Below are 25928 nucleotides of genomic sequence, written 5' to 3' on the forward strand. Positions count from 1 at the left end.
CAACTGCGATGTTGAAATATAATTGCATTGCAGGCACTTATAAAGCAGCTTTCCTATCAATGTCCTTTAGCCAGGTCCTGTGTACCACTCAAAACCAAACCAAAAATGGCATCTTTTCAAGTAGGTCCTAGCACTAATTTTCAAGGCAGAAGTCATTACTTGGGAAAAAAAAATAAATCTCTGTATGCCATTCTAATGAGTCACAGGGTTCACGTTATATCAGGAGATTTCAGTTGCCCATTGTTACTACCTTTCTTAAACTTTATAACCTCCCTAAACTGGTAGTGCAGTTGATGCATCTTTTTTACTCCATTATGTGACTTCTACTGTAAGTTCATTGGGCTTCTCTTCTCCTGTAATGCTTTATGCCATTAAATATTTGTATATCTTTTGCACACAGTGCCATTCCCCAGCTGCCTGTTGTTTGTCATTCCCATTGGAATTGCTGACTAAGCTGGTAAGCTCTCAGCATTACAGTGTATTGATTTGTCCTCCTTCTACCAGGCCTTGGAGATGCTTGTTACTTCCAGGGTGTCAGGTGAGGCCAAGCGTTTGGCTTCCCATGTGTTACTTCTGAAATTCCCAGCAGTAGTGTAGAGAAGTGTTTGTTAGTTCCAAAACTCTTACTCGTCATGCCAGTCTGTCTGACTCTGGCATGACTTATGTGCATGCCTAATAAGTTCTTCCTGTTCCCATCATGCCTAAATCCTTTCCCTCTGTATCACTGACTTCCCATCTCAGCCTCCCTCTCAGGCCTGGCATGTGGATCTGGCAGCACTTGAGAAAGTAAAGCCGTGGAAATCCTGAATGTAATTCTTCTGTCCATCGACCTCACCTTACTCACTAGAGAATCCATCCTGTGATTCCATATGCTACTGTTACTAGTGTCAGTTCAGTGGACTGCTGTGTTGTTTGGTTGGGTTTTGGTTTTGTTTTGGCTTTTGATTCTTTTGGTTTTGTGGTTTTGGGGTTTTTTTGCTGAATCACCAAGTAGTCAGTGGAGAAGCCCTGAGAGGTTGCTGCCTCTGCATCTGCTGGGCGTTGTGCCAGCTGATTGTCAGATGTCACAAATACAGTGAGCTGCGTGTCTGGTGAAGTCATCCGATAACCCCACCTGCTTCTTCCTACTCTTAGTTCTGTCTCCTGCAAGGAGGATTCCTGGTTTGACAGGATGCAGAGGGTGGATTATTTCAAAGAGATTAGCTCTGACCCACCTTATGTCCACGTGGAAGCTAGAGATGGCAAAAGACATGATGAAGCGTGGGAGAAAAAACAAGCAGACCACATGAGAGCGCCTTTTTCAGTGGCATTGCTAATTATTGAGTATAAAACTGCAGTGAGGTTCATAGGAAGCAATGGAAGTTTTTGGAAGTTTTTAGATTTGTTTCTTCATAATGAAGGCATAACCCTAAACTTGTCAGTCTTCAAATAGAAAAAGTGCATTTTTTGGAAGCGAAATTACTGTATTGCAGACAACAGCTGTGTGTCTGTGTGAACTTGTGTTTGGTAAGAGACCATGAAAGAGCTGATGTTGCCAGTGAGGATCCACTTAGCCCTCTATGTTGTCTCCCAGGGATGGCCATTGCCAGATGCTATTGGAAGAATATAACAGGGAAAGCCTGTGAAGATGCTTCTTTCACTTCCTATACTACAGCTAGTGTCTTTGTGTTTATGGGTTGTCTAAGTGTATGGCTGGTGACAGCATGCAGTAACCTGTGTACTTGCTCTGAAAATGATGCTTTGTTATCTTGATGTCTGAGAGTAACTGAGGCACAGCTGCTGTGTTCTGAACGTGAGGCCTCAAGCAGATACACTGGCTCTGTGTTACTGCATCCCTGTGTCACTGGCTGCAGTGTGTTCCTCTCCCAAAGGGATCAGTGACCAGTCATCTGCCCTGTCACTAACACACTCCTTTGGTCCCCAAGTGTGTTCTTGTTCAAGGTTAGCCTGGTTATGTTTACCTCAGGAGCAGTTTTGTTCTGTCTTGTGCTTTGCCTAATCTGCTAAAGCAGCAATATGTCTGAAAGCTCCTCTGCTTTTTCCAGCAGTATAGACTGTTCTAATGAAAGTAATGACCTTTCTTTAATACTCTTACTGCTGTTCCTTGTTGTTTAAGCAGCACTGCGTGTTGTTTCTTCTTGTGAGGGCAGATATAAGCAGTGATCATCCTTACCCTTTTTCACTGCTGCACCTTTTACCTCTTCACTTTTTGAGCTGATGTCCCTGTGTGTGCTCCTGCACAGTGACACAGAGCAGAGAATCAAACTTGGTCTACATTAAACTGGCAAAAAGGAGAGAGATACTTTTAACCAGATCAGTTCCCCAGTCACATGTCTGTTGAACAAGAGAGGAGGCTGTCAGGGGATGGGAGGTTGGGTGAGGCTGTTTTTATTTAATCAGGAACTCTGAACTTCACTGTTACTCAACCCTCAATGCAGTCATTTGTTATTTAAGGGGTGGGAGGACAAAGAGAAATCATCGAGTTCATTTGAAGGCATGATATCCCTGTGTTCTATACCTGTGCTGACTGACAGATGTCTGTCTTACAAGCATCCAGAATGAATAGCAGACATTACTGTCAAACCATTGAGAACTCTGTGATTTTGAATCATTTTTGTCCATCTTAAAAGTGCTGTCTTATGTCTTTCCTGTATCAAAAATATAAATTCCATTTGACTCTAATTCCAGCACTGTATTTAGTCTGTCTTTGAACCCTTGTCTCACTGGTTAAATTACATGTCTAAGTTCTATACAAATAGTGCAGTCTAGAGTGCATTGATTTAATAGTAATTCTGGTGATCCAAAAGATTAATCTATTCCAGCTGTTGAGTTAGTGAAGTCTGAATTAGAGGGTAAATTCAGATTCTGCTGAGGCTTGTTTTATGGCTCCTCTTGCAACATTATCATGAGCTTCTTAACCACTTCCAAAATAATCGAATGTTTACTAGATTTTCAAAGTTAAGCATTTTTAAAATTCTAAAAATTTGAAAGTATACTCTAATGTATCTTGTTGAATGATTTCTAGTGTTTCAAGTCTCTTGCAAGCTACTGTTATGCAGTGGACCTTTAGAATATGTAGTTTAAAATGAGAAGAAGCAATGATTGCTAAAGGGATGATTTTGAATGTTTGGATGAATTGCAGTCTCTCCTGTCAGTGGACAGCTTGGCATATAAGTTTTGTAACATATTACTACTATTAAAAAATCCCATGTAGTTCCAGTTTTTTTCCTTAGGTTTCTTTAAATATTTCTCATTCCTTTGAACTAAGTTCCACTTAAGCAGAGAACTCCTGTGTGTTAATTTCTCACAGGCTTGGCAAATTATAAATTATTGGCATAAAATTTTTGTTCATCTGTTTATGTTGTGCCCTTAGGTGCTTATGTCTCAGCATGCATTGTGCATTTGGCAACTAACAGAAAGCATTTTAAAGGTCCAAATGGATGCCTTTATGACTGTATGCCTAGTGTCTTGTAGTATAAAGTGTCTGAACTTAATTAACAGAGTTATTTTCCAGAACAAATTGCATACATTGCATTGCCTGCTTCTACTCGTTGATCTAATATTTTGAAAGAACGTGTCTCACAGTTAACTGAAATTCATTAAAAAATAAGTTATGATTCGTCTGTAGCAGGAGAGTCCCAGTTATAGCTCTAATAAAATTTGGTGTGACCTTTTAATAACTGCAACTCATGGCTTTTACTGATGGCTTGACTTACTGCTTCAGGTAATATTACAGCAGAACAAAAAAAAAAAAATCCAGCATCCCCATTGCTAATGGTCACAGGCAGTTTGGATAAAACTGTCAAGTAATCAGAAGGAAAAATTTAGTATCTTCATTGGCAATGAGAACAGACTCTCTTTTAAGGTAGTATGTGTATACTCTAAAGGTAGGAGTACTTCGTTAAGCTGCTGTCTGAAATCTATGCAAAACAATATTCTCTGGCTCTTGGTTTGTAGTAAATATGCAGCAACTACTTGTGAACATGGAATTGTTTGCTCTCTTCAAAGAATGGAAATGATGCTGTGGCAGAAAGCTTCCAGACTTTTAGTGCCTGAAGAATGCTTTTTCTCTATTAAATTTCAAAACTAATTTTATGCCTGAGTCATTCTGCTGGTGATAGAAGGGGAAACGTTATACCAGCACCTCAAAACTAATGTTTGCTGCATTCTTGCTGGTGACTTCTAAGGACAGGAACAGCTAGGAGCTGCAGTTGTTCTTATCACATCTCTTTAACACTCTCTTCACTGTTCTTTTATGGGTAGAAGTTCTGGGGACCTTATACAGCTTTCTAAAACATTTTAGATGTGATGTTCTTAAAACATTTTGGTTTGGATACATTCATGGAATTTTAGGAAAGGTTTCTGCTGAATCCTTTCAAAGCATTAATTGCAAAAAAATTACCACTGAAAGTACTTTCCCTGGAAATATTTTATCTCATTTCCAGTTTGTATCATAAACTATACATGAGATCTTCAATGGTATTGAAATTGTTTCAACTTTGACTTGCAAAGCTTCCAATGATATGTTTTTAGGGTGACTATATTGCACCCTTTAAAATGTTTTTCTTTAACATGGCTGTCTCTAATTCAGGACTACTTGCTCCTCCCCAAGAGGAGATTCCATAGTGTTGCTTTGGGAGGATAAGTAGGGCCAGTCCTTGTTAATTTAAAGGCTTGTTAGTTTAGTAATGTGGCTACATTTGGACATGGCCTACATGTGTTTTGAGCTCATTTTCAGATATGGGAGCCGCATGTGGTTTGAAGTTGCTCCCTTTCTTTGAAAATTGGGTGTGGAGGTGACTTTGGGTGGGACCTGTCTGGTTCGAAACACTTAAAATGCAGCCAAAGTTACTTGTTGCAAATTATTTATTGGCTCAAATGCAGTGTTTTCCTGGTGTTTCAGTTGACAGCTACCAAGGGAACATAAAATAGTGTAATGTCTTCTGGGCAATGACAAAGGTAGAAATATCCAAGGAGGAAATACCAACTTTGCTTTGTGAATAGTTTTTGTTAACAAACCACTAGTTTCAATGTATAATCTGAAGTTGGTTTGATTTGATTAGAAGTCCAATGGATGACTAATAATAGAGGTATCAGGAAAACAAAAGTATATTTGTTCAGAACATTTAAATATGCCCCATAGAAACTCATAATCAGGTGACTGCATATTCTGAAGTAATAACATTAGCAGTTTGTAATGACACTGAATTGATTTATTAACTTCATAAAGTCTGATTTTTCTGCTCTGGTTCATAATTGTGCAACTGGGGAAAAAGAATTGCTTAAGTAGGTCAGCATAAATGTGAAGAGTTTTATAATGTATATATATTGTTATATGATTTTATTAAACGTTAGAAATTATAGTGTCTTAATAACCTAGAATATGATGACCCTTGTTCTTGGGTGCTTTTGACATTAGAGTAGAATTTTATCTGGAATTACAGTCCTTACTCTGGATGCATTTAATAAGCATCTGTACTGTCTTGAAAGATTAAGCATTATTATGATAAGAGAAGTTCCAAAAAACTTTAAACTTTGCATGTCAAAATCCACTTTCTTGTAATTTTTGTCATTTTTTTGGGGAAATGCTGAAGGCTCCAAAAGTTTTAATCAAAATGATGGTTCCAGACTTCATGAAAGCAAATAGAGATTCATTTAGGGAGAAAGTCTTCAACCCTCACTGACTTGTAATGGGCACGTGGAATGCAATGACTTGAATATTACATTATTTTTTCTCCCCCCCCTTTTTTACAAGTTGGTTACAAAGTGAGATAAAGTGTGAGGAAGGTAGAGGGAGGACAGAAAAGGAAGAGGAGATGAAAGAATTGAGGGAATGGAAACAAAGGATAAAAACACATGAAATACAGAAACAAGCACAATGGGCAGAAGAATGAATTTTGAAATGTAAGGAGTTCAGAGTGTGATGGAGACAGGAGTACACCCTTTGCAGTACCTTGCCACATCTCAAACTGTGCGAGGCTGGTCGTGCTGATCAGAGGAGTGTTCCGTGCTGATGGCTCTGTCACAACACTGTGTGCAGTTCAGCAGTTCCTCATCGAGTGCTTAATAAGAGCCAGAATTGTCTAGGCCAAGTGCAGAGCCATCCTATCTGCTCCCACACATATGGCACTGTGCTGCTCAGATAAACATGCTCACCTCAAGTAGCTCAGGGATGTCTGTCTTCAAGCTGTGTTGCTCCCTCTAGACCTGTGCTGAGAGACTTGTAGGCACCTTTAACACAAAGAATTATGTATAAAGCAATAAGCCTTTTTTAAAAAGCACAGCTGGTAATTTATTGTCTTTAGTAATTGATGGTGTTGAAATAGAGATGAGTGGTTGGTTTTGAGGAGTAGGTTTGTATGTTTGCCCTGCTGGTCAGGACTTGGATAGGATTAGCAGAAGTTTACAAGATAGAAGGCTAAACTGACTAAAGTCAGAGGTAAATATGGAAGAGCAAGGGATCATGGTGTGCATGATCACAGAAAATACTGTGATAATACTCTGGTGAGGAGCCTTGGCATCAGAAGTGCTGTGTCTTAAGGAGAATGTAACCCCTCGTCTCATTCTGGTAGTTCCATTCTTCCTTGATATCTTTTATTATTTAAGACTAACAGACACATTCTACTTGGCATTCAGAGGAAGGTGAAAAAACTCTTCTCTTTCCCCACTGTTCCTTCACTTCCACAGTCTTTTGAAGGAGTTATGAATTTTCCATTTTATTCCTTCTTGCTTTTTTCTTCCTCTTATCTACTCTCAAATCGTGTCCTCCCCTCCCTGTTTTGTGTGGGTGACGGCTTCATGCCACTGTTCTTCATCATTGCAAAGAGTATTTTCAGTTTGAAATGACTAATGGTTTCCCCGTTGCATGGATGATTCTGACAAGAAATAGTAAACATAAAGGCTGTGCTAACACTGCTGTTGCTAAGATCTGCAGCCAAGGTGCTGGAATAACCTTGTGATATTGCATTGGCTAATTCTTGGGTCATACTTGGAAAGCTTTCTTCACAGCTGTATGGGTTAGAAATATTTTTAAGGCTTGATTTTTTTAATTTTCTTTTTTATTGTTATTTAAAAAAAACCCTTCTAAATTAAAAAACAGAGCCATGCCTATATTCTCTCTGGCCTAACTGCATATGATCTGTGTTGGATCTTTACTTCAGCTTGATCTTGATATCTTGGAGATGCAGATGGCTTTAGTGACTAATGTACAACCCCAGGGGCTGATGCTCTGAAGATACTCAATTCTAGATGACTTCAGTTAACTTAATGATTTAGCACCTGATTATCCAGATGTATAAACCTGATACCTACTGATTAAGTTATAAAACAGCTTGATGACTTGGAGTTTGTGGTAGACAGGAGCTGTGGCTGTAGTTTGAAGCAGTATGAGCTGCTGAACTGGTATGTCCTCTTGGTTAGTGTGTGCATACTCAGCTGTGTGTCTGTGCAGGCACCCTGACACATCAGTCCATTGTACAGACTCAATTTATACCCAGTTGAAGTTGTAATTTTGGGAATTTGGGGAAGAAACATTCCAGTTGAGAGGAAAATTCAAGTGTCTCCCCTTAAAACTGAGATATATAGGCCTAAAAATTCATCAGTAACCCTGGGCAACGAAGCGAGTAATTAGTTCATCTGTAAGGGAGATGCAATCCTGAGGAATTTCCAGGTGCATTGTGACCTGTAAGTGCTGCAGACTAAGTGCTTTTACTTTGCCACCTGTACTGCCCTGAAGAATATCTCTGTGGAGAATATAATGATTTCGAAGGTTGTTTCTTGAAAGTGCGTCTGAGGAACTGTAAATACTCAAATCCTTTTTTAGCAAAGCTAAATAAGCCTACATAACCAACGTGTGTGATTTCTGAGGCGTTCTGGATTTTGTTACATGTCAATATTTATTTTAGCAAAGTGAACAGCAAACTTTGGAACATATGTCATAGAAATTCAATTTGTTTCATGAAGTTGATTGATTGTCTTTTGAGAGTTGGAGGTAGAAGGTACAAAACAACAACTCTTTGTCGTTTGTTTTGACATTTTTGTCGGTACTGTCTGAGCATACCTAAAATTTCTTGTCATCCCTTTAAAAATTGTTACTTGTACCTTCTCTTTTCTGGAATGCTGCCTATGCTGCCTGAGCTCCGCTAATACAGTGTACAAGAACAGCAGCTCTGCTGCAGCTGAAGAAGCAGACTCATCATCTGGCTCTGTTTGTGAATTTATGTCCATTTTTAAAAGGAATTTTGAATGTGATCTTAATTAAGGTATTGTAGGTTCACTTCAGACAATGACCTACCAGTCAGCAGTCCTTTTATTTTTAACCCTGATTATACTGTTGTTTAAACTAGGTACTCTTAAAATAGTAGCTGCTTTCTGACCTTCCTTAAGATTAGCTGCTTAGGTAAGCAGAACTTGCTAACAAATTCACACCTAGCAGCTCAGGTTTGAGGCTGATCCCTCTAGGGCATGTGATGATTTCAGAAAAGCCACCGAACATACTAAGTGTGTTATATGCCTAATGACAGAAATCTCTGAATGTTTGTTTCTGAAATACAGTAGTTGGAAGAGTTGCTCATTTGATCATTTAGTCCTGAGAGTGACTGAAAGAATATGCTGCACCCTCAGAAGTAATTAATAACATTTTCAGTAATTGTATAGTATTTTAATTCAAAAATTGCAGATCTTCCAGCTTCTGAAGGCAGTAGGTTGTGGTGATTGTTTTTGGATTACCACATATTGGCCATAATGAACCTTCTTCACTGACTAAACATGTTGAAGGCATAGTGCAGTATAGACTGGTTTTAAGAATCTCGGCATGTTTCCCCCATGGAAGAAGAATGTTATCACAGAATATACTTTGTCCTATTTCGGGAAATTTATGGTTGATGTGTTTCAATCTTTATGGATTTTGCTGGATGACATAATCCTAGTAAGTTGGGGTTTCTTGTGTATATGTGCACAGTTGGACACAGGCAGGGAAGTGGATTTAAGACACTTTACTCAGTACCTAACTCTTTTTTCAATTGTGTGAAACTAGTCAAGCAAGTTGTGCTTTTATTAACTCCTGGCAAAATATGTGTTAAATGGCACTGCAGTGGAAAAACTCACTTTTTGTTTGCATCTAGCCCAGGAGACTCTTTATATTGGCTTTCAGAATAGGAAGAATATCATCCATGGGCTTCTCTAAATTTTCACTTCAGAGCTCACTTTGAACTTGAGATGAAGAAACTGGTTTCTATTCTTGAATCAGAAAATGTTGAATAGCACCTAGAACCTCACTGAAGCTACTCAGTCTTATAGTCCTTGAAGCAATAAATAATTAATGTTTTCTGATCCTTCAAATGTGGTCAGTACTACATATCTCTCTTTCTCTATTCAATCCCATAATTCTGCTGCATAGAAGGAAACATGCAGAAGTGTCAGATGAACGTGGGGTTTTCAGATTTTTTTAACTTTTTTTTAATCCTGGAGGTTTTTAATGACCATTTTCTCTCCCACAGTTTAACACACAGTTTCAGGTGTGAATTATTCTCTTTGTTCTCTTGTTTCATCATACAAAATCAAAGAGAGTCAGCAGTGAACATCAGGAGGCTGTTTGGTCTTATCTCTTGTTAAAGGGTTAATAAGTTTACAGCACTCCAGCCCAACAGGCTCTTTGACTCTTGTGAGATATGCAGGTTCAAACTTCTTTAAACAAAAAGAGGACTCAGATCTCCAGCAGGCCATCATCCTTGCTGTACATCATTGGATAACAGGGACTCCCAGCATTGCATCTGCTGCCCCTTCTGCTTTTTACTAAAGATTTTTAAGTCTAACGATATGTTGCTCAAAAAACCCCCCTCCTTTTTATTTTAAGAAAAACAGATGAAAATAAGAACTTTTTCAGGTTGAAAATGTACCAATTTCCTTATATGTTTTTGACATCAGTATCTGTGGAGTTTGGCACCTTAACCTCAGATTTGCAGTTAAGTTAGATAGCAAGTTTATTTGTGTGTTACTGGCTTTAAAACAAGAAAAGCACTGTGGGCTTGAGGAAGATAGGCAAGCAGCTGAAACCAAGGATACCAGTAAAAAGTAAAAGAGCATCACTAGAAAGAAAAAGATTCTTTTCTCTGCATAGCTTGTCTAGCTTCCTTGAGCAGGTTTCCTATGGTCTTTGTTTAGTGTAAGACTAGAAATGCTCTGTAAAGGCTCGGACTCGACATTACGCTGTAAGAAAACTAAAATGTAGAATTCGGTGTTTCTAGTTCAAGAATGGAACCATCAGTGCAGGTGCAAGACCCTTCTGTGTAATTCTGCCTCTAGTTCTGGACGTAGATGTTCAAGAAGGCAAATTTAAACTGAAAAAGTGTAGAGATGAGATGTGATGGTCAGAATGGAAAGGTCCCCTTTGAGAGGAAAGTGAATGAGCACAACCCATTCAGCTCAGCAAAGTGAAGTCTGAAGAGGCATATGAATTCTTTCTATAAATACTGTGGGAATAATCACCAGGAAGGGAAAGAAATATTTAAACTAAAGGCCAATGTTGGCACAAGAATAGCTAGGTACAAGCTGACTGGGAAACTATTTCGTCAGGAAATAAAAACGGTTGCAGAGATTCTGAACTTCTGAATTTTAAGGCAACTTTCCGATTTTCCGTTTTGGGGATTTTGTTCCCATTATTTCTGCTTTTCACACGTAGAATGTGGATCATTTATGAACAGAATTATATAACATAATTATATAATTATTTCTTACGGTAGCAGGAGCCCTGAAGGTACCTTCTTGAATCTTGAAGATTTAAGTCAGTGACTGTTCTGAACCTTTGGTCCACATTACACTTTGAAGACATCTGTGATGGTAATTAAGTAATTCTGTTCAGTAGGCTTAGATCTTCTGTGTAGACATGCTGATACCTTTAGTGGCTCCTGGGGAGCAATACAGAAGTTGAAAGGTTGGAAAAACAGCTTTAGTCAGAGGTTTTGGTGTATGGAATGTATGGCTGCCAGTGGTGGTTCATTTACCCACCTTAGTCTGAACATACCACTATTACGAAAGTGTATGCATATAACCTTTGTGATTTCTGTTGCTACTCATTGACATGGACCTTCAAAGTATATGCAAATGTTTCAGTACTGTTTGACATTCAGTGGTGGTCTCTGGTCTTCTGTTGTCCTTTTAAAGCAGCAGTAATGCTGCATCCCAGAAGGAATTCAGTTTTGACAAGAAAGTAAATGTGTACAGGTTTCCCTGAATTACAGCCTTCCACTAAGTGTATTACAGCTAATAAATCTCATAATCCAAAGGTAAAGGTCAAGAGAATAATCCTAAAGTCCAGTTTGAATCTTATTCATGCTTGTTTCTGTGCAAGGGGAGTGAGTGTCTTCAGTGCCATTGCAATCTAATAATTTTGCTGATGCCATTAAGGGCAACTAGGATACCTTTCTTGAAAATGGTAGTAAAATGCCACTTTTGGAGAATAATGTAATAGCCCACATTCTGCTAAATGTTAGGTAATGGCTTTATGGCCTTCAGTATTTATTAAACAACTTTAAAAAAGAGAGGGGGGTGGCAGTCAAAAAGAAATAAAAGGAAATCCAAAAGAAAACTATGACTTCAGCTTCCTCTTTTATTCATCATCATTGAAAGAAGGGAACTTGTCCAGCTTAATTGAGTAAGGAGGAAGTTGCTGTACCAGCAGGTAATAGCAACAGGTTTTAGAAGGTTAGGAGAGGACTGGATGCAGCTGCATTGGTGCTGTAGGGACTGAGGGACATTTCTTTTTCTGCCATCACATGATGAATATCTTGTGCCACACCAGACAAAGCGAATGGAATGGAAGGATAAAAGGGATAGCAGCTTCTCCTTGAGAGTCCAATACTTTACACACTCCCAGCACAATTTCACCCAGCTCTGTTATGCTGTGCAATTGTGCAGTGACTGATCTACTCATATAATAAAGCTCCTAGCCTTAGTATGTTTTTAAAATCTCAGCATAGCTGGAAAGGGAGGTTGTGTTTCACAAAGCAGAGAAACTTGCAGAATATATTTTTACTGATCCTTCCAGATGAGGAGTCGGACAAGGCAGTTACCAAAGGTTGTCCTTCCGTGCAGCACTGTTAATCTTACAGTGCACTGTTGTAAATCTACTCATTATTTGCAGCTGATAGATGTAACAGAAGATGATTCTTACTTTTTGATGCAGCCAACTTGACTTTTGTGAATTTGTGAATTTTTGACTCCATTTATGCTTCTGTATCTGCTCCCTTCCTTCAGGGCACCTGTGTGATATTTGTATTTGCTTTGTCTCCTGCTTCTCAGCTGCTACCCTGAGGTGGGTTACCTCATGTTAGACCTCTTGGTCTTCACAGCGATGGCTCCGGGCTGTAGTGAGGAGACTGTGCAGGAAACAGCTATAAAGAAAACCAAAAGGGGTGTACATGTGTATGATGCTGAAGAGCAGTGCCTCATCAAATGGCTTTGGCAAGAAGTCAGCTGTGCATCCTTAAGTGTGTATGTGGTGGTCACAGGTGCTCAGAATGTCAGAGATGCATCTTGTTTCTGTCAGCTTTAGTGCAGTGGGGCTGTAGTCTTCATAGCAAGAGTTATAACTGAGACATGTTCAACTCACTAAGAGATTTTGCTCCACTCCTGGTCATTTTTAAATACTAACTTGGGATTCATAGAGAAAATTCCCTTTCCTCAGGCCGTTCTTTAAAGAGTATTCCTAAGTTTTCTTGTCTTCCAAGGATTTCTGTTTCTTGCCAGCAGTGTTAAGGACCAAAGTATTTGTGTTCAGGAGGAGGGATGGGCTAGTGTGACAGGGGTATTTTTCCCTTCCATAAAGGGTTCCTGATGTACAGGTCTCTTAAGGCAAGGCTTTTCCCATTCACAGGAGAAGGTTAATGAGGGACACTGAGCGTATCAGATCTGTTACCAAGAGCTTTCATTCTGTCCGTAAACTATTCCAGTAATCTTATTTTCTATTATATCACATGATATAATAGAGTTGTTTTAGAGATTTGGCCCCCCGTTGCCTGAAATGGAAGGGCACTGTTGCTGAAATTTCACACCAACTGTCAAAATTGCTTCTGTGATCATGTCTCTTTTTTCCTCCCTCAAACAGCCCACTGTTTGTAACGTGGAAGATCGGTCGAGATAAACGATTGCGTGGATGCATAGGTACTTTTTCCGCCATGAACCTGCATTCAGGACTCAGGGAGTACACACTTACTAGGTAAGATTTTGTTTTCTGGAGCCTTGACTTCTGTATTGAACTAGTCTGTTGAGGAGATGATAGGTGTGCTTTGGGTTTTTTGGCTGTGTCATGTACTGATCAACGAAAAACCTGTGTGTCCTTTTGATGCTAAGTGTATTGCCTGGTTGGTTGAGTACTGGTGCCATGAGGCTATGCTCCCAGTTAAAAACCATAAGTTGAGCCTATTTTCTTTTTATTGGTCTGGAAACTACTCTCTAGTAACTTATTGTAACTGACTATTATAGTATTTTTTCCAGTGTTCAGACAAATTTTAACCTTAATAGTTAATGTCAGGGCAGAAGACCAGAAAGTCAGATTTGGGGATTATCCTATTCACGCTTCTAAAACAGCAGGTATTCTCACCTCTTCTCCATCAGGTGCTTCCAATCAGCTGCAGTTAATTTAATGCTACAAATTTCCATTACATGTTACTCTTCAGATACATCCCAGCCCCTGAGTGGGAAGCTTCTGGATGAGGGAGGTAAGTGATGATAATCCTTCACTCCCTGGCAGCATAATCCTTCATTTTTTGATCTACACCTAAATTCATTCACCTTAATATTGTTCCATTTCCTTTGCATAGAGTGAAAACTAATAAGTTTATCACTAGAGCTAGTAGCAAGCTTTCTACTCGTGTTTTTCTAAGAGTTTTCTTAAGTTTATTCTCTAAAGAATCAATGGAATTTTGTTCCTCTCAGTTAAAATAGACTTCATAGTGCTTTAAAATAGAAGCTACGTTCTGGCATGTGTAGACCTCTAAAATTGTCATCACTTAAAATAATTAGTGCTTCCAGATCACTCTAGATTTGAGGCTTTCCTCCATTACAGGATCTTCTTCTTTGCTGTTAAAATGCCTTGTCAATCCTAGTATTAAGTAATATTAAAATGGGACATGTTCTTTCTTACTTATCTCCTTAGTTAGTTGCAACTTGAAGTTCATTTCATGCTTCTCTGCTCAGCTTGAAGAAATCAACTGCTCATCTCCTGGAGTCCTTGCAGACTTCTGAAAGACCTAGTTACCTTTATTGTGTTCAGTTTATTTATTATGTGTTCTGGAATGTTTCTGCTTGTGTCCTTTAAAACCTCAGCAGTCAAAATGGTCAATGAGAAAATCTCTTAATAAAATTCAAAGCAATTTCTTTGCTGAAGGTTAAAAGTCTTAAAATCTTAACCATTAGTGAGCCAGACTGGATGAAGGACAACTTGCCCCCTGCACTGGAGAGCATTTCATTTAGATGTACCCTTTACAGAGCCTGATCAAGAACAATGAGCTTGTACAGAAATTTCCCCCTAAGACTAGGAAGAAGGTGATAGCCAAAAAAATAGTCTTTGTTCCTCATAGACTTTAACATTCTCACAATTCAGACAGGGCTGTACTCTTAAATATCTTTAAAAATGCTCCTAAGATTCCTGTCACTGCATTCTGACTCTGAAAACCGAATGCAAAATACATGAAAAGTGATAGAAATTAAAGGGAACTGAAATATTTTCAGTGCAATATTTAAAGGATGGCCACGTGCTGTGGAAGTTTATCCTAGGCTATTCAGAGTACAAATAGTTTGGTAACTTTCAAGATGAGAAAAAAATGGAACTATATACCAACCTGTTTTTCAAAAATCTTCATGAGAACATAGGTTGTCTTAAAATTAAATACTATATTCGTGACATATTGGATTTTGTTACCTTTTATCAGGAACCCTTTTTATGGCACCCAAAACATTCTATGTTGTTTTTTGAAACAAAAGCAAACAACCAAACTTCACGTATGACCACTGAAATGTAAAGTTCATATCTGTAAGTATGGAAAAGGTGTTCCCTTCTATCAGTCATTATTTAAAAAATGAAAGAGAGGCTTACCTGTGATCAGCTTCCTTCATAATGTTGGTTGTTTCAACCACAGAACATTTGAGGAATAACAGAAGCACCTTTGGAACATCTGTGAGCTTTCAGAGTTCAGAGCTTGACAGACCTCCTTAGGAGGGATCAGAAACTAGGACATTATAGCTTGATCCTGGAGTATGTGGGCAATGGGCTCCCGCAGAAGACATGAAAATTCCTGAAAGAGGGAAACGTCTTCAAGGCAGAAATTAATCAACAAAGTAGGTAGAATGAGAATGGACTTCTACTTCAGAAAGTGGAACTTGACCAAAATTTTCGGTTGAGGATACAGGCAGATATTCTGCTGCCTTTATTTTCCTTTGACACTGGGAGGCACTTTTCTTTGGTTATTTTGAAGATACAGCGTGGATAAACAGAACTAGGTTGTTTGTCTAGTTCATTCTTATCTTTTTCAGCACCTCCTGTGGAATTGTGGCCCAGCTTTCAGTGAGTAAAACGGTACAGAAGAACAACTGTTCATAAATGCCCTGGCGCTTAGCGAGCAAAATATCCGCAATTTCCTTCACACATAATTTTATTACAAATATGCTGAATACTCCTTAAGATCACAATAAATGAATTTTTCTTTATTTCTAGTAGTGGTCTCTGGTTGTGTATTGTATACAGTGTATAGCATACACATCTCTGTCTGCATACAGTAGTGTAGTTTCTTCAAAGTAGCACAAAGATAATTCCTCGAGGAATCTGAAGTGAACAATTTCTTTCTTGGGACACCCCTGCCCTACACTTTTTGGGGTCTGTAAACAAAAATGGTGATGATGTGTAACCATTTTACACACTGTACCTTGTCATGTGGTATTGCCAGTATGTTATAAACAGGAAATTTATGTGGAATGATTCATCATTAATTGGATGCATCTGCCTAAGTTGTGAGGAGGGATGAGAATACCCATAGTAAAAACACTAATGCTGTATCCTAATAAAATCTACATGTTAGAATTTGATTTTCTCTGCAGTTATATCAGTGAAACATAGGGTAAAGGGCATGTATTATAAAATCTTCTGCATAACTTCATGAAAAGAGAGATTTTGATGTAGTGATTTTTATTTGCTTTTACTACGAGATTAGTTGGGTAACAATCTAACCATGTCCAAATGTTACACAGTGTTGAATATTGCATTTAGAATGTAGAAAATTTTACCGTGGGCAAAATAGTCTTTTAGACTGTGTTAATTGAATATCCCGCCTGAATGCGTAAAAATAAACCAATCCAGATTATGAAAATACCTTATGTTTTACAGCTTCTTCAAGAAAGTACACTGAACTTGGAAGCAGGTTACCACAGAAATTCATAACAGGTTGATAAATTACTTTTTCATGTATTCTGTACAGCAGTAAGACTTAGGTTTTGGCATTGAAGTTTTAAACTCCTGCTCTCATACATTTGAGAAACTGAATGAAATGCTTTCATTTGTTCATTTTAGTTTTGGTTTTCTACCTATTTCATAGAATTTAAAGTCATATTTTATGACTAATGGATGTAACAAGTCTAGGTGTATAAGTTTTAACTCTGTGCTGGTTTATGCTGTCAAGGCTAGAATATCTATTTGGGGAGGGAAATAGTAGAGAAGAGGCGGATAAAGGGAGATGTTACACAACAGAGCCTCCTGTCATAGGAGAAAGTAGTGAAGAAAAATTGGAGCAGTCCAAGGCAGAAGTGTATTAGGCTAATGGCTGAAAACTGGATTTAAATCTTAAAATAATATGTAAGCCACTCTCCTTTAACTAGCATAGACCTGTCTCTACTGACTACCTGATGTAATCAGTCTTTTTGTTGTATGTTCTACTTACCACTCCACCTGAGGGAAATATGACTGCTCTCAGACATTCAGCCTAGATGTGGTTGATCAAGAAAAGAAAACAAAGAGAAGCTTGGGATGAGAATCACAAGATTGAAGGAAATGAAACCTGCAAGCCAACTTTCTCATAACTGAATTTGGGTGTACATTCCATATGAGGATTTGGCTACCACTGGCATCAAGTACTGCTCTGTCTTTGTCAGCAATTTCAAGAGTCTCAGTCCATGCTGCTGCAATGTTGCCTACCTTCTCTGTGAAAAACACTGACCCTTTCCTCCTGTTCCTGAGTTAACCATCCAACTGCAAGACAACAGTATGGCAAGCTAATTTAAGGGGTAAAATTGAAAAAATATTTAATGACTGATCACATTAATATTGACATTGGTCTTATTTGCTGAAGACTAGAGGGAAGTATTTGTGTAGACAGGACAACTTCCCTCTTGTGTTTAGCTGAGGTTAGTACTTGTTTAACCCTGTAATCAGCCCCTGCAGCTCAGTGCTAACTTCCCAAAGCCTTTACCATCAGGCACTGTTGCTATGGGTGTAGACAGTCATTGCCACTGATCCAGGGCAAGATGTACTCATCTATCTGACTGCAATTTTTTGAACTGTGGTGCTGGGGGAATTATGTGTTTTTGAAGCTGTTGTGACCTTCACTATTCACAGAAGTCATAGATTGAATTAATTCCTGCAAGTATCATTTCACGTAATATTTCAGAGCATATTGTTGCTTCTCTTGCATATTGTGCTTGTTGTCCATTGATAATACTTTGCAACCTGTCTTATTTTTGGCTTTGATTTATAGTGAACCACTGCCAAAAGTTGGCTTTTTTTATTATTCTATTCATACACTGTCTGATGGCCATCAGTGAAAAATGCCTGATAATTGTGAGGTGAAGCTTACACTGTCATGTTGGAGGCTAAGAGACTGACCCCCACATGGCTGCAGCCTCCTTGCAGGTAGAGAGCAGTAAGGTCTCCCCTGAGCTTCCTTTGCTCCAGGCTGAACACTCCCAGACTAAACAACCCTCACTTATGCCATCATATTGCCTTACTGGGCAACAAGGTTCTGTCCTAGAGTGTTTGCAGTTAGGAGTGAGTTCAGAGCATCCTGCATTCCTGTGGAGATTGGTAGTTGAGAATGTTGCCATGACATGGGCATCTCCCAGTGACCATTATAAGACAGATCCTGCTCACAGGACAGTCAGCAGCAGAGGGAATGGTTGTTTCTCATTCCTTCATAGCAGTTTCCAATCACTAAGGCTCCTTAGCAAAAGAAGCAGGTGTCTGAGCCAAAGCCACATTTGAAAGAGATTTGGAAAAATATAAGCACTTAATGGGTTTATTATACACAGGTATATTTGTATATGGTACATATAATACACAGCCCATATGAATCGTGAGTCAGAACTGGGCCGAAGTGTGTTAAGGCAGTTCAGCAGTAAACTTTGCTTTACAAATTAGAAGATGTATATAGATATATACAGTGTTGACCATGGTGTTGATTTCCCAGAGGTATTAATAATATAGTGTCTTAGAACCCCTTTCTGTTTTCCAAAATGCTTCTGGTAAAATATAAAAATAAGGCACCCGATCTTAAAACACTGACTGATGGCTTCTAATGAAACTGAGGCAAAATGACTTTAATACATAGGCATTTTGTACTGGCTCATGGCTTTGCCTGCCATGTCATCTGTATGTAGATGAGACTTCACTGTTCATATTTCTAAATTTTATCTAAGCCAAAAAAAAAGCCAGTTGCTTTGACTTTGCTTGTGGACATCGACTTTACAAATAACAACCACTTTAATTTGGGTAAATCCTCACATCTGTTATAGTAGAATATATGTTTAGTGATAAAATGGTTTGTGGTGTAAACTCACAATACTGGAAACTCTAAATGAAGTATATAAATCTGAATTTATTGAGCCAGCCTTAGTTACTCTGTGTGAGTCAGTTCAGTAAATAGGTCTGTAATGATTTTGTGCACACAGTGCCAGGTCGTTTTTTCAGGGAACTGTTGCTTAACAGAACTGTCTGCTGCCTTTTCTCAAAGGGCAAAGCTTAAATACCACACTGGCTCTAGAACTGGAAAAAAAACGCAAATTTTTTCTTTAATGGTGGGTTAAATGTTTCTCCTTAGTTAGTTATGAAATGAAAATCATGTTGTTTAGGAGAGAAGAGTATGCCTTAGGGAATATATGTCTCTTGCACATTATGTGTGTTGGGGATGTGATAATTCTGCCCTAATTTTTTTTCTTTATTAAAAAAAATAAAACCAAAAAAACCTAAACAAAAGGGATACAGGTTTTGTAATTGTTGGTCTATTATTCCTGAGAAAAACCTTGCTAGACCCTTGGACCTAATAGTAGATGATAGTCTGTTTCCTTAGCAACACTTCATGAAAGAAAGCAAAAGAAAACACCACAAATGGAAGGACAGTCCTTAGATTATTATCCTTATGAAAGGAGGAGAGCATAATGATGCCCTACCAAAGCTTTTTCGATAGATCCAGGCTTATCAAATATTGATAACTACTTTACTGTTTCACTGGGGAAACTGAATTGTAGAATATGAATTCTTTGACACAGGGGAATGCATTGCTGTGTTTTGTGAAGTAAACCTACTCTGTGAGTTGACTTTTTATGGAAGATAGCTGGAAATCAAGAAAAAATGGAATTTATAATTAACAAGTATTACAAAATTGCTCTATCTATGTAAAGTGGCTCCGTGAAGTTTACAGGGGATTTTATTGAGACTGTCATAAGTTTAAAGTTTCAGCAATAGAATTTGGTGTAACTAAGGAAACTATCAAGATTTGAAATACTACTTTCATCATCTTATTTTAAAATACGTGCATTAAAAATTGTTATTTTTCAGAAATGTGCTTCTTATGAAGTGCATGCTTAGAAAAAGACATGCTTAAGCAGGGTAACTTGCATCAGTTGATGTGACTTGTGGTATTTTGAATAAATGAGATGTACCTGAAATTTGATTGAATGTGAGTGAGTAACTGGGGATATCCAGCAGTTACTCAGACTTTCCAGATGGGTGTCGGGAGGAGCCGTGTCATTTGTGACTCCCTTCTGTCCCACGATGAGCTTGCATTTCGTGTTCTTCCCACACAGTCTCCTATTATGTGAAGAAAATGATGCACACCCTGTAAGTTCAAAGTCAGAGTTCTAGTTGAGTTGAAACACTAGTTTGGTTTTAAGTCAGATTTGTATTTGTCTTTGAATATTAGTTGACAGAAGTGTTTGGGAGGGAGGGTGGAGGCAGGGGAACTGGCCAGCCTGGCTATCCCAGCAAAGCTCTATGTTACCATAACTTACTTTTCCATTACTAGCATGGATAGTTGTTGGTACTTCCATGGGTTTTGGTCAACTTTCTCATCTTTTTGTATGAGACTCTTAATGGGAACTTCTTCAAAACATTGCCTGAAAATCTTTTAGAATGGAATTTGCTTTCGAGACTTTCAGTGACTTAACTGATTTCTTAAGCACTACAAAGACGTGCTGAGTTATGGCCCAGAGCTGAAGAATACTGGACAGGCCTGTGTGCTCCCACCAGACAGAGGCACAGGTGAAGTGTTTCTCAGAGCACTTGAACTTGTAAGGAAAGGATTTGTGCATTTGGAAACAGGACAGAATGGAAGAAGTCAGCATAGAACTTACCTGCTTCTGGTCAAGTTTTTCTCTCTGGCTCTTCTCAGCTTAGCAGTAGATGTTAATTTTTAATAAAGAGTAAGGGTCATTTTCCATAACTTTATTGTGAAGGCAGTAAAACATACACTGCACAGACTGGCCAGCGTTTACAAGTACTAAATGTGAGTCGTCCTAAGACTCTGGAAATTGAGGTGCAGCTGTGGTATATTAGATATATATTAGATACCTTGCCCAGTAGAAGTAAACTTTGGCTCAAGGAACTAATTTTTGCTGAAATCTGATGTTTTAATACCAGTTAGCAGAGATTAAGCAAGGTCACAGGAAAAGGAATTGTCTCATGCTTTTAAGCTGTTAAAATCTTTAAACTCTGCAGCTTTGTGTGGGAGGCACTGTGGGAAAGGAGTCTCAATTAAAGTTTTGAGTCTGTCAGCACCTCCTCCATTTAGGTGTTTTCTGATGCTTCCTTTTAAGACTGTATAAAGAAGAAATAGCATGAACCAGGTGTGGTAAACTGGGCTCCAAAAACCCTTCTTATCCCCGTTCATTTTAACACAAAGGTTTGAAGCTTTTGAAATCGTATTTTACCCCTTTCCAAAGACCAGAGTAATGAGAATTAAAATGCTCTTGTAAACTCTAGTAGAGTTTTCTGGTATTTTTAAATAGTACCAACAGATACCTATTTCTAAAAACCATTCTTGTTGACGCCAGAAAGAGAGAATTGTGTCCTTTACAGAGCTGTGCAGTCGAGATGGTAGAAAAGCTCTTGGAAGAAGAAATAGCAAATCCATTGCTGGGACACAAGCAGCCATATAAACCCCTGAAGAATGTCTGAAGGCATCTAAACTTAGACACACTTCTGAGGTAGTCCTAAGGTCTTCCAGGCCCAAATCACTGCACTATTTCAACTTGTATCGTGTGTGTATTGGTAAGCAAGTGATCTCGGAGCTGGAAGGAAGAGATGACAGGGAGGAAAGTTGACTGTCTTGAAGTTCATCATTTACAAATGACTTAAGTTTTACTGTTCATCTGCTGCATTGTAGAGAGTAAGATATATTTACTTGAAAATAACAGGGTTTTTCTTTTTTAGCATTATTTTAAAATTTAATGTTAGTTACAGGAGCAGTCCAGTTTTGTCTCTTCCCATTGAATTGCTGACGCTCTTTTTGGATTCTGGCATTTTCAGCTGCACTGCTTATAAAAATGTGGGCTATATGCACTCCAAACGTGTATATTGGTGATAGCCTTTATTTTAGAAACAGAAATTGAATGTACTTTGATTTATTTTTTTTTTGGCTGTGTAAATAACGGTGTATTGATGCAGTTTACAAAGCATCTACTGCTGTGAAAGTATGTAAATAAACAGTTGCTTAGTAATAATTGTTTAGAACCAAAAAATATTTCTAACCTTAGAGATTCCTGCTTTTATGTGACTTTTCAAAACTTTAATTAAGCTTTTCTAAATATAGTTGTAACTTACACACAAAGAATAGCTTTTGACCGTGGTGGAGAAGAGCTTTTTTTGGCCATCAATACCAATTTCAGTAGGACTGAACACTCAGTTCCTCAAGTAGGGATATTCACTGTGGGGGAGTGGTGACATGTGCCTGTGTCTTAAAAATAATACACAGGCTACGAAGTGTCAGCTCACATGCTTAAATTTAGGTTCACTGTTCAGATGCAATGGTATAATCTTTATTTCTTAGTGCAGATTACTTGAATTAAAGGGTCAGTTGTCAGGCAAGCAGTCTCTCAGGTTGGAGAAGTACAGTGTATAAATAACTCCCACAAGAACTTGGGGAACTGGTCCAGATGTTAAGGAGTGCTCAGCTGAGCCTGGGCACAGCTCCTGGGAACTTCCCATCTGTCAGAAGCTGCAACCCCAGCTTCATTGAAAAGGGCCTTTGTGATAATGGCATTTGCTAGCAGTTGTGTAAGTCAGAATATGAGATCAGGTATAGCAAACTTTTATCAGCAAGGAAATGTGATTTTTTTTTTTTTGTTTTCAGTGAATTTTTCAGTTGATTAGAATTTCCTTAGCTTTAATTTGTTTTGATTTGACAAGGGAAAAGCAGAAAAGCTCTTAGTTTTTTGAACAGCACAACTTTCTCATAGTTCAAGTAATTTTGATGACTTATACTTCTAGAGTACCACAAACTGAAATAGGTCCCAAGCTTCCTGTAACATGCAATTAATTCACTACTTTACTCGCAATTAGGCTGGTATCTAATGTTTTCAGTGCTTATTGAGAAATAAAAGCCAGTTAGAAATACATTCACACTGGTACATTCAAACAGTGTTTCTTAGTTTAGAAGACTGTTCGTTTTTTCATTTGGTGTTGCTAAAGTGAATGATTTAGAATAAAAATATATTTAGTATGTAATAAAAAGGTTAAGTAATTATTTTTCTTCAAATATTGGCTTCTGTCCAATTCAACAGAAGTGTCAGTGTAAAGCCAAAATATAATGTGACTCAGTTGTATGAAAGCTGAAAGAGATATGAGTGTCTTTGTGTAAGAAAAAAAAGTTCTGTGTGCATATGTATGCATTTAACAGCTTCAGTTCTTATGGAATTAAAAAGAGCTTTTTCTGTTGTCTCCGGGCCAGTTACTTCTAGGCTGTTGTTAAAGCCTGGTAGCATTGCCATGAAGAAGAAGTGCTTGTTATACACATGTACACAAAGAAGGGAAAGGGGAAGTGTAATTTTAAAGGAACTGAGAGGTCGTTGCAACCTCAGTTCTCCAGCAGGGCATCACCACTTTTCACCACAAATACTTTACGTGCTCTGTCAAGAAATTGTTTCTGGTTTTGTTGCTGTTCCCAGAAGCTTCTACACAATTTGCAAGCTGGTTAGCTGGCCCTTTCTCATCTGTGCTGAGGATGCATTCTGCAGTTTGCTCACTTAGCTACAGAGAGGCTTTTTTCCTTTGACCTAGACTGCTAATCCCTCATTGCAAAGAGCAGCAGCTGTGCTTTGTCTGTGGAGGTCTCTGCACCACATGCAGCCTCATTCGCCAGAACCACCCCTCTTTGTGTGCTCTGCTTTTTCAATTACTGAAAGGGTGACTTTCTGGTTTGCTGCTCAGAAAACCCTCTTCAGGTTTGGGGAAGTCTACAATGCATGAATTTTTTTTTTTTTCTAAGAGCTACATATGATTTCACAAAACTATGTTTGACTAAAGCATTCCTGACATTCAGGAGGTGAAACACTTCTGAACTGCTTTTTAGAAAAGATGATGAAATCTATTTCCATTTAAATATTAACCACTCTAGATAGATGTGCTGAATGCCTCTAGTGGGTATGATTACGAATAAACCAATTTTGTGTGTGTGTCTCCACATTGTATCCTCATTTAACACCGAATAATCGGTCTTCAGTTGCTCTTGATGTAATTCCCTTGGTTAAACATATGTAGCAATGCAAGATGGTCATGGTAGTTAAAAGCTGAGTTGACACAAGCAGAGGACAGTCTTTTCCTGGTTTAGGCTTTACTGCAGTGAATGGCAAAACTCCTACTATCTTCAAAGGCAGAAGAATTTGGCCTGTAGTTTCTCTAAGAAGATATGATGTAAAATATTTATTTAGTAAGCACATTTTTCAAATGTATGCAGTGCCGTTGAGTTAAATGCATTCCTTGAATACTTAAGTTATGGGTTTTGAGGCTATAGACAGATGTAGCCTAACATGGACCTTTTGCCTTTTCTTCATTTCAGAACTTCCTTTTTCATTCCACTTGAGCTCTTTTTATTTGCTGCTCAAAACCTGGTTTAGAGGGGAAAACATACAGAGAGACAGCTGGCAGACTTGGAACTGAATGTACTGTTTAGCTGAGCTTGCAAAGGTTCTGTTGCTTGGGCATCTTGACCTTAGAAAGAGTGATTTGTGAATGCCCCATCCAGGCACTTCTGTAAGCTGAGTAGGTTGCAGGTGGCACTAAATGTGCCACCCCAAGTAGACAGAATTGTGACAGAAAACTGGAAGGATAAAGGGATGAAATGGTGACCTGCTCTCATGAGAGAGGTGGCAGAGTTGCTAACAGGAGAACAAGAAGGTGGCTTACAGACAACTTCTTTGTGTGTGGAGGATAAAGGGAAGGAAATGCAGGAAGCGAAGCTTCCAGCTAAATAGAATGTGTTTATGCATCTAAAACATACTCTGTTTTTTAATTGGGTATTTGTAGAGGTAACGAACAATCATAGCTTAATCTGTTAATGATATTCATGTATGAAGTAAAAACCTGCACAGAAACAAAATGAACAGAACAAAATGTTGAAAAGTCTTGTTTGTTCCCTTAAATAAGGATTACATTTTGTTGATGCAGCAGTTCTGATAGCTGCATTCTAGAATGGTTTCATGGTAGCAGGAGCAAGTGCCTAGAAACCAAAATTCTCATGAAATAAGGAGGGACCATTTCTTTCCCTGAGGTCTTGTTACATGTGATGTGCCACAAGGGATTCATCTTGTGCCTGTCTTTTTTACTATATTTATAAAAACACTGAGAATTAGTAAGATACCATGAGCTCATATACCAACCTCTACACTGGCAGCACTGGGATCTGCATCTCTGCAGCTGAACTCACAGGATGTGTGTGAGGTTGCACTTAGCTAAAAACCAGTTGGTTTAAACATAATCCAAGCTGAGTTGTGATATTGATAAAACACATATCTTGGCAACAAGCCAGGATATTATTCTATGTCCTGTATTTTGAGTGGTCATATTCCAGTTGGTAAGGCAGTGTGGACCTTGGGCTGTTCTCAGTTTATGTACTTGTTAAAGAATTTCAAGCTGGATTCTGTCACCTCTCATTTAATTTCTCAGAGCAGTACCTTCACATTTCAACATGTTTTCTTGTCTTAACCTTTTTTCATGCAGCACCCCAAGTAAGTGAATACAATTGAGCAACCTAGTCTGGTGGCAGGTGTCCCTGCCCATGGCAGGTGATTGGAACTCGATGATCTTTAGGGTCCCCTCCAGCTAAAACCATCCTGTGATTCTGGGATTTTTTTTTTTCCTTCTGAATTGAGTTACTGCATAATCTACCATGTCTTTCACTTACCTCATGCTTAACCTGATTATATATTCAATTTGTCCATCACTGTGGTTTCTAAGTCCTGATCAAAAACCACAGTTTCTGTGTTTGTGGCAGACAGCACCAAAACTGAGCTTAATAGTAACACTCCATCCCCAGCAACTTACTTAATTGTTTTTAAAGTGAATCTTTGACAAGTAATAAAAATTCAACTGCATCATACTTTTATGTAAAAATAGAGTTTATAGTATTTCTGGTGACAAAAAAATGCCAAGAAAATGAAGTACTCTTCTGTTCTAGAAT

At 38.4% G+C, this 25928-nt stretch overlaps 1 protein-coding gene across 3 annotated transcripts in view; it reads left to right on the forward strand.

Moving 5' to 3' along the window:
* AMMECR1 (AMMECR nuclear protein 1) overlaps positions 1-25928 on the forward strand; it is a 92770-nt gene that overhangs the window by 41935 nt on the left and 24907 nt on the right. For all 3 annotated transcript variants that reach the window (XM_064669801.1, XM_064669802.1, XM_064669803.1), the window contains exon 3: positions 13103-13213. In XM_064669801.1, coding sequence (XP_064525871.1) covers positions 13103-13213 — 111 coding nt within the window. The remainder of the gene's footprint in view (positions 1-13102; positions 13214-25928) is intronic.

Source organism: Pseudopipra pipra, chromosome 13 (genome assembly GCF_036250125.1).
Source record: "Pseudopipra pipra isolate bDixPip1 chromosome 13, bDixPip1.hap1, whole genome shotgun sequence".
Lineage (NCBI taxonomy): Eukaryota > Metazoa > Chordata > Aves > Passeriformes > Pipridae > Pseudopipra > Pseudopipra pipra.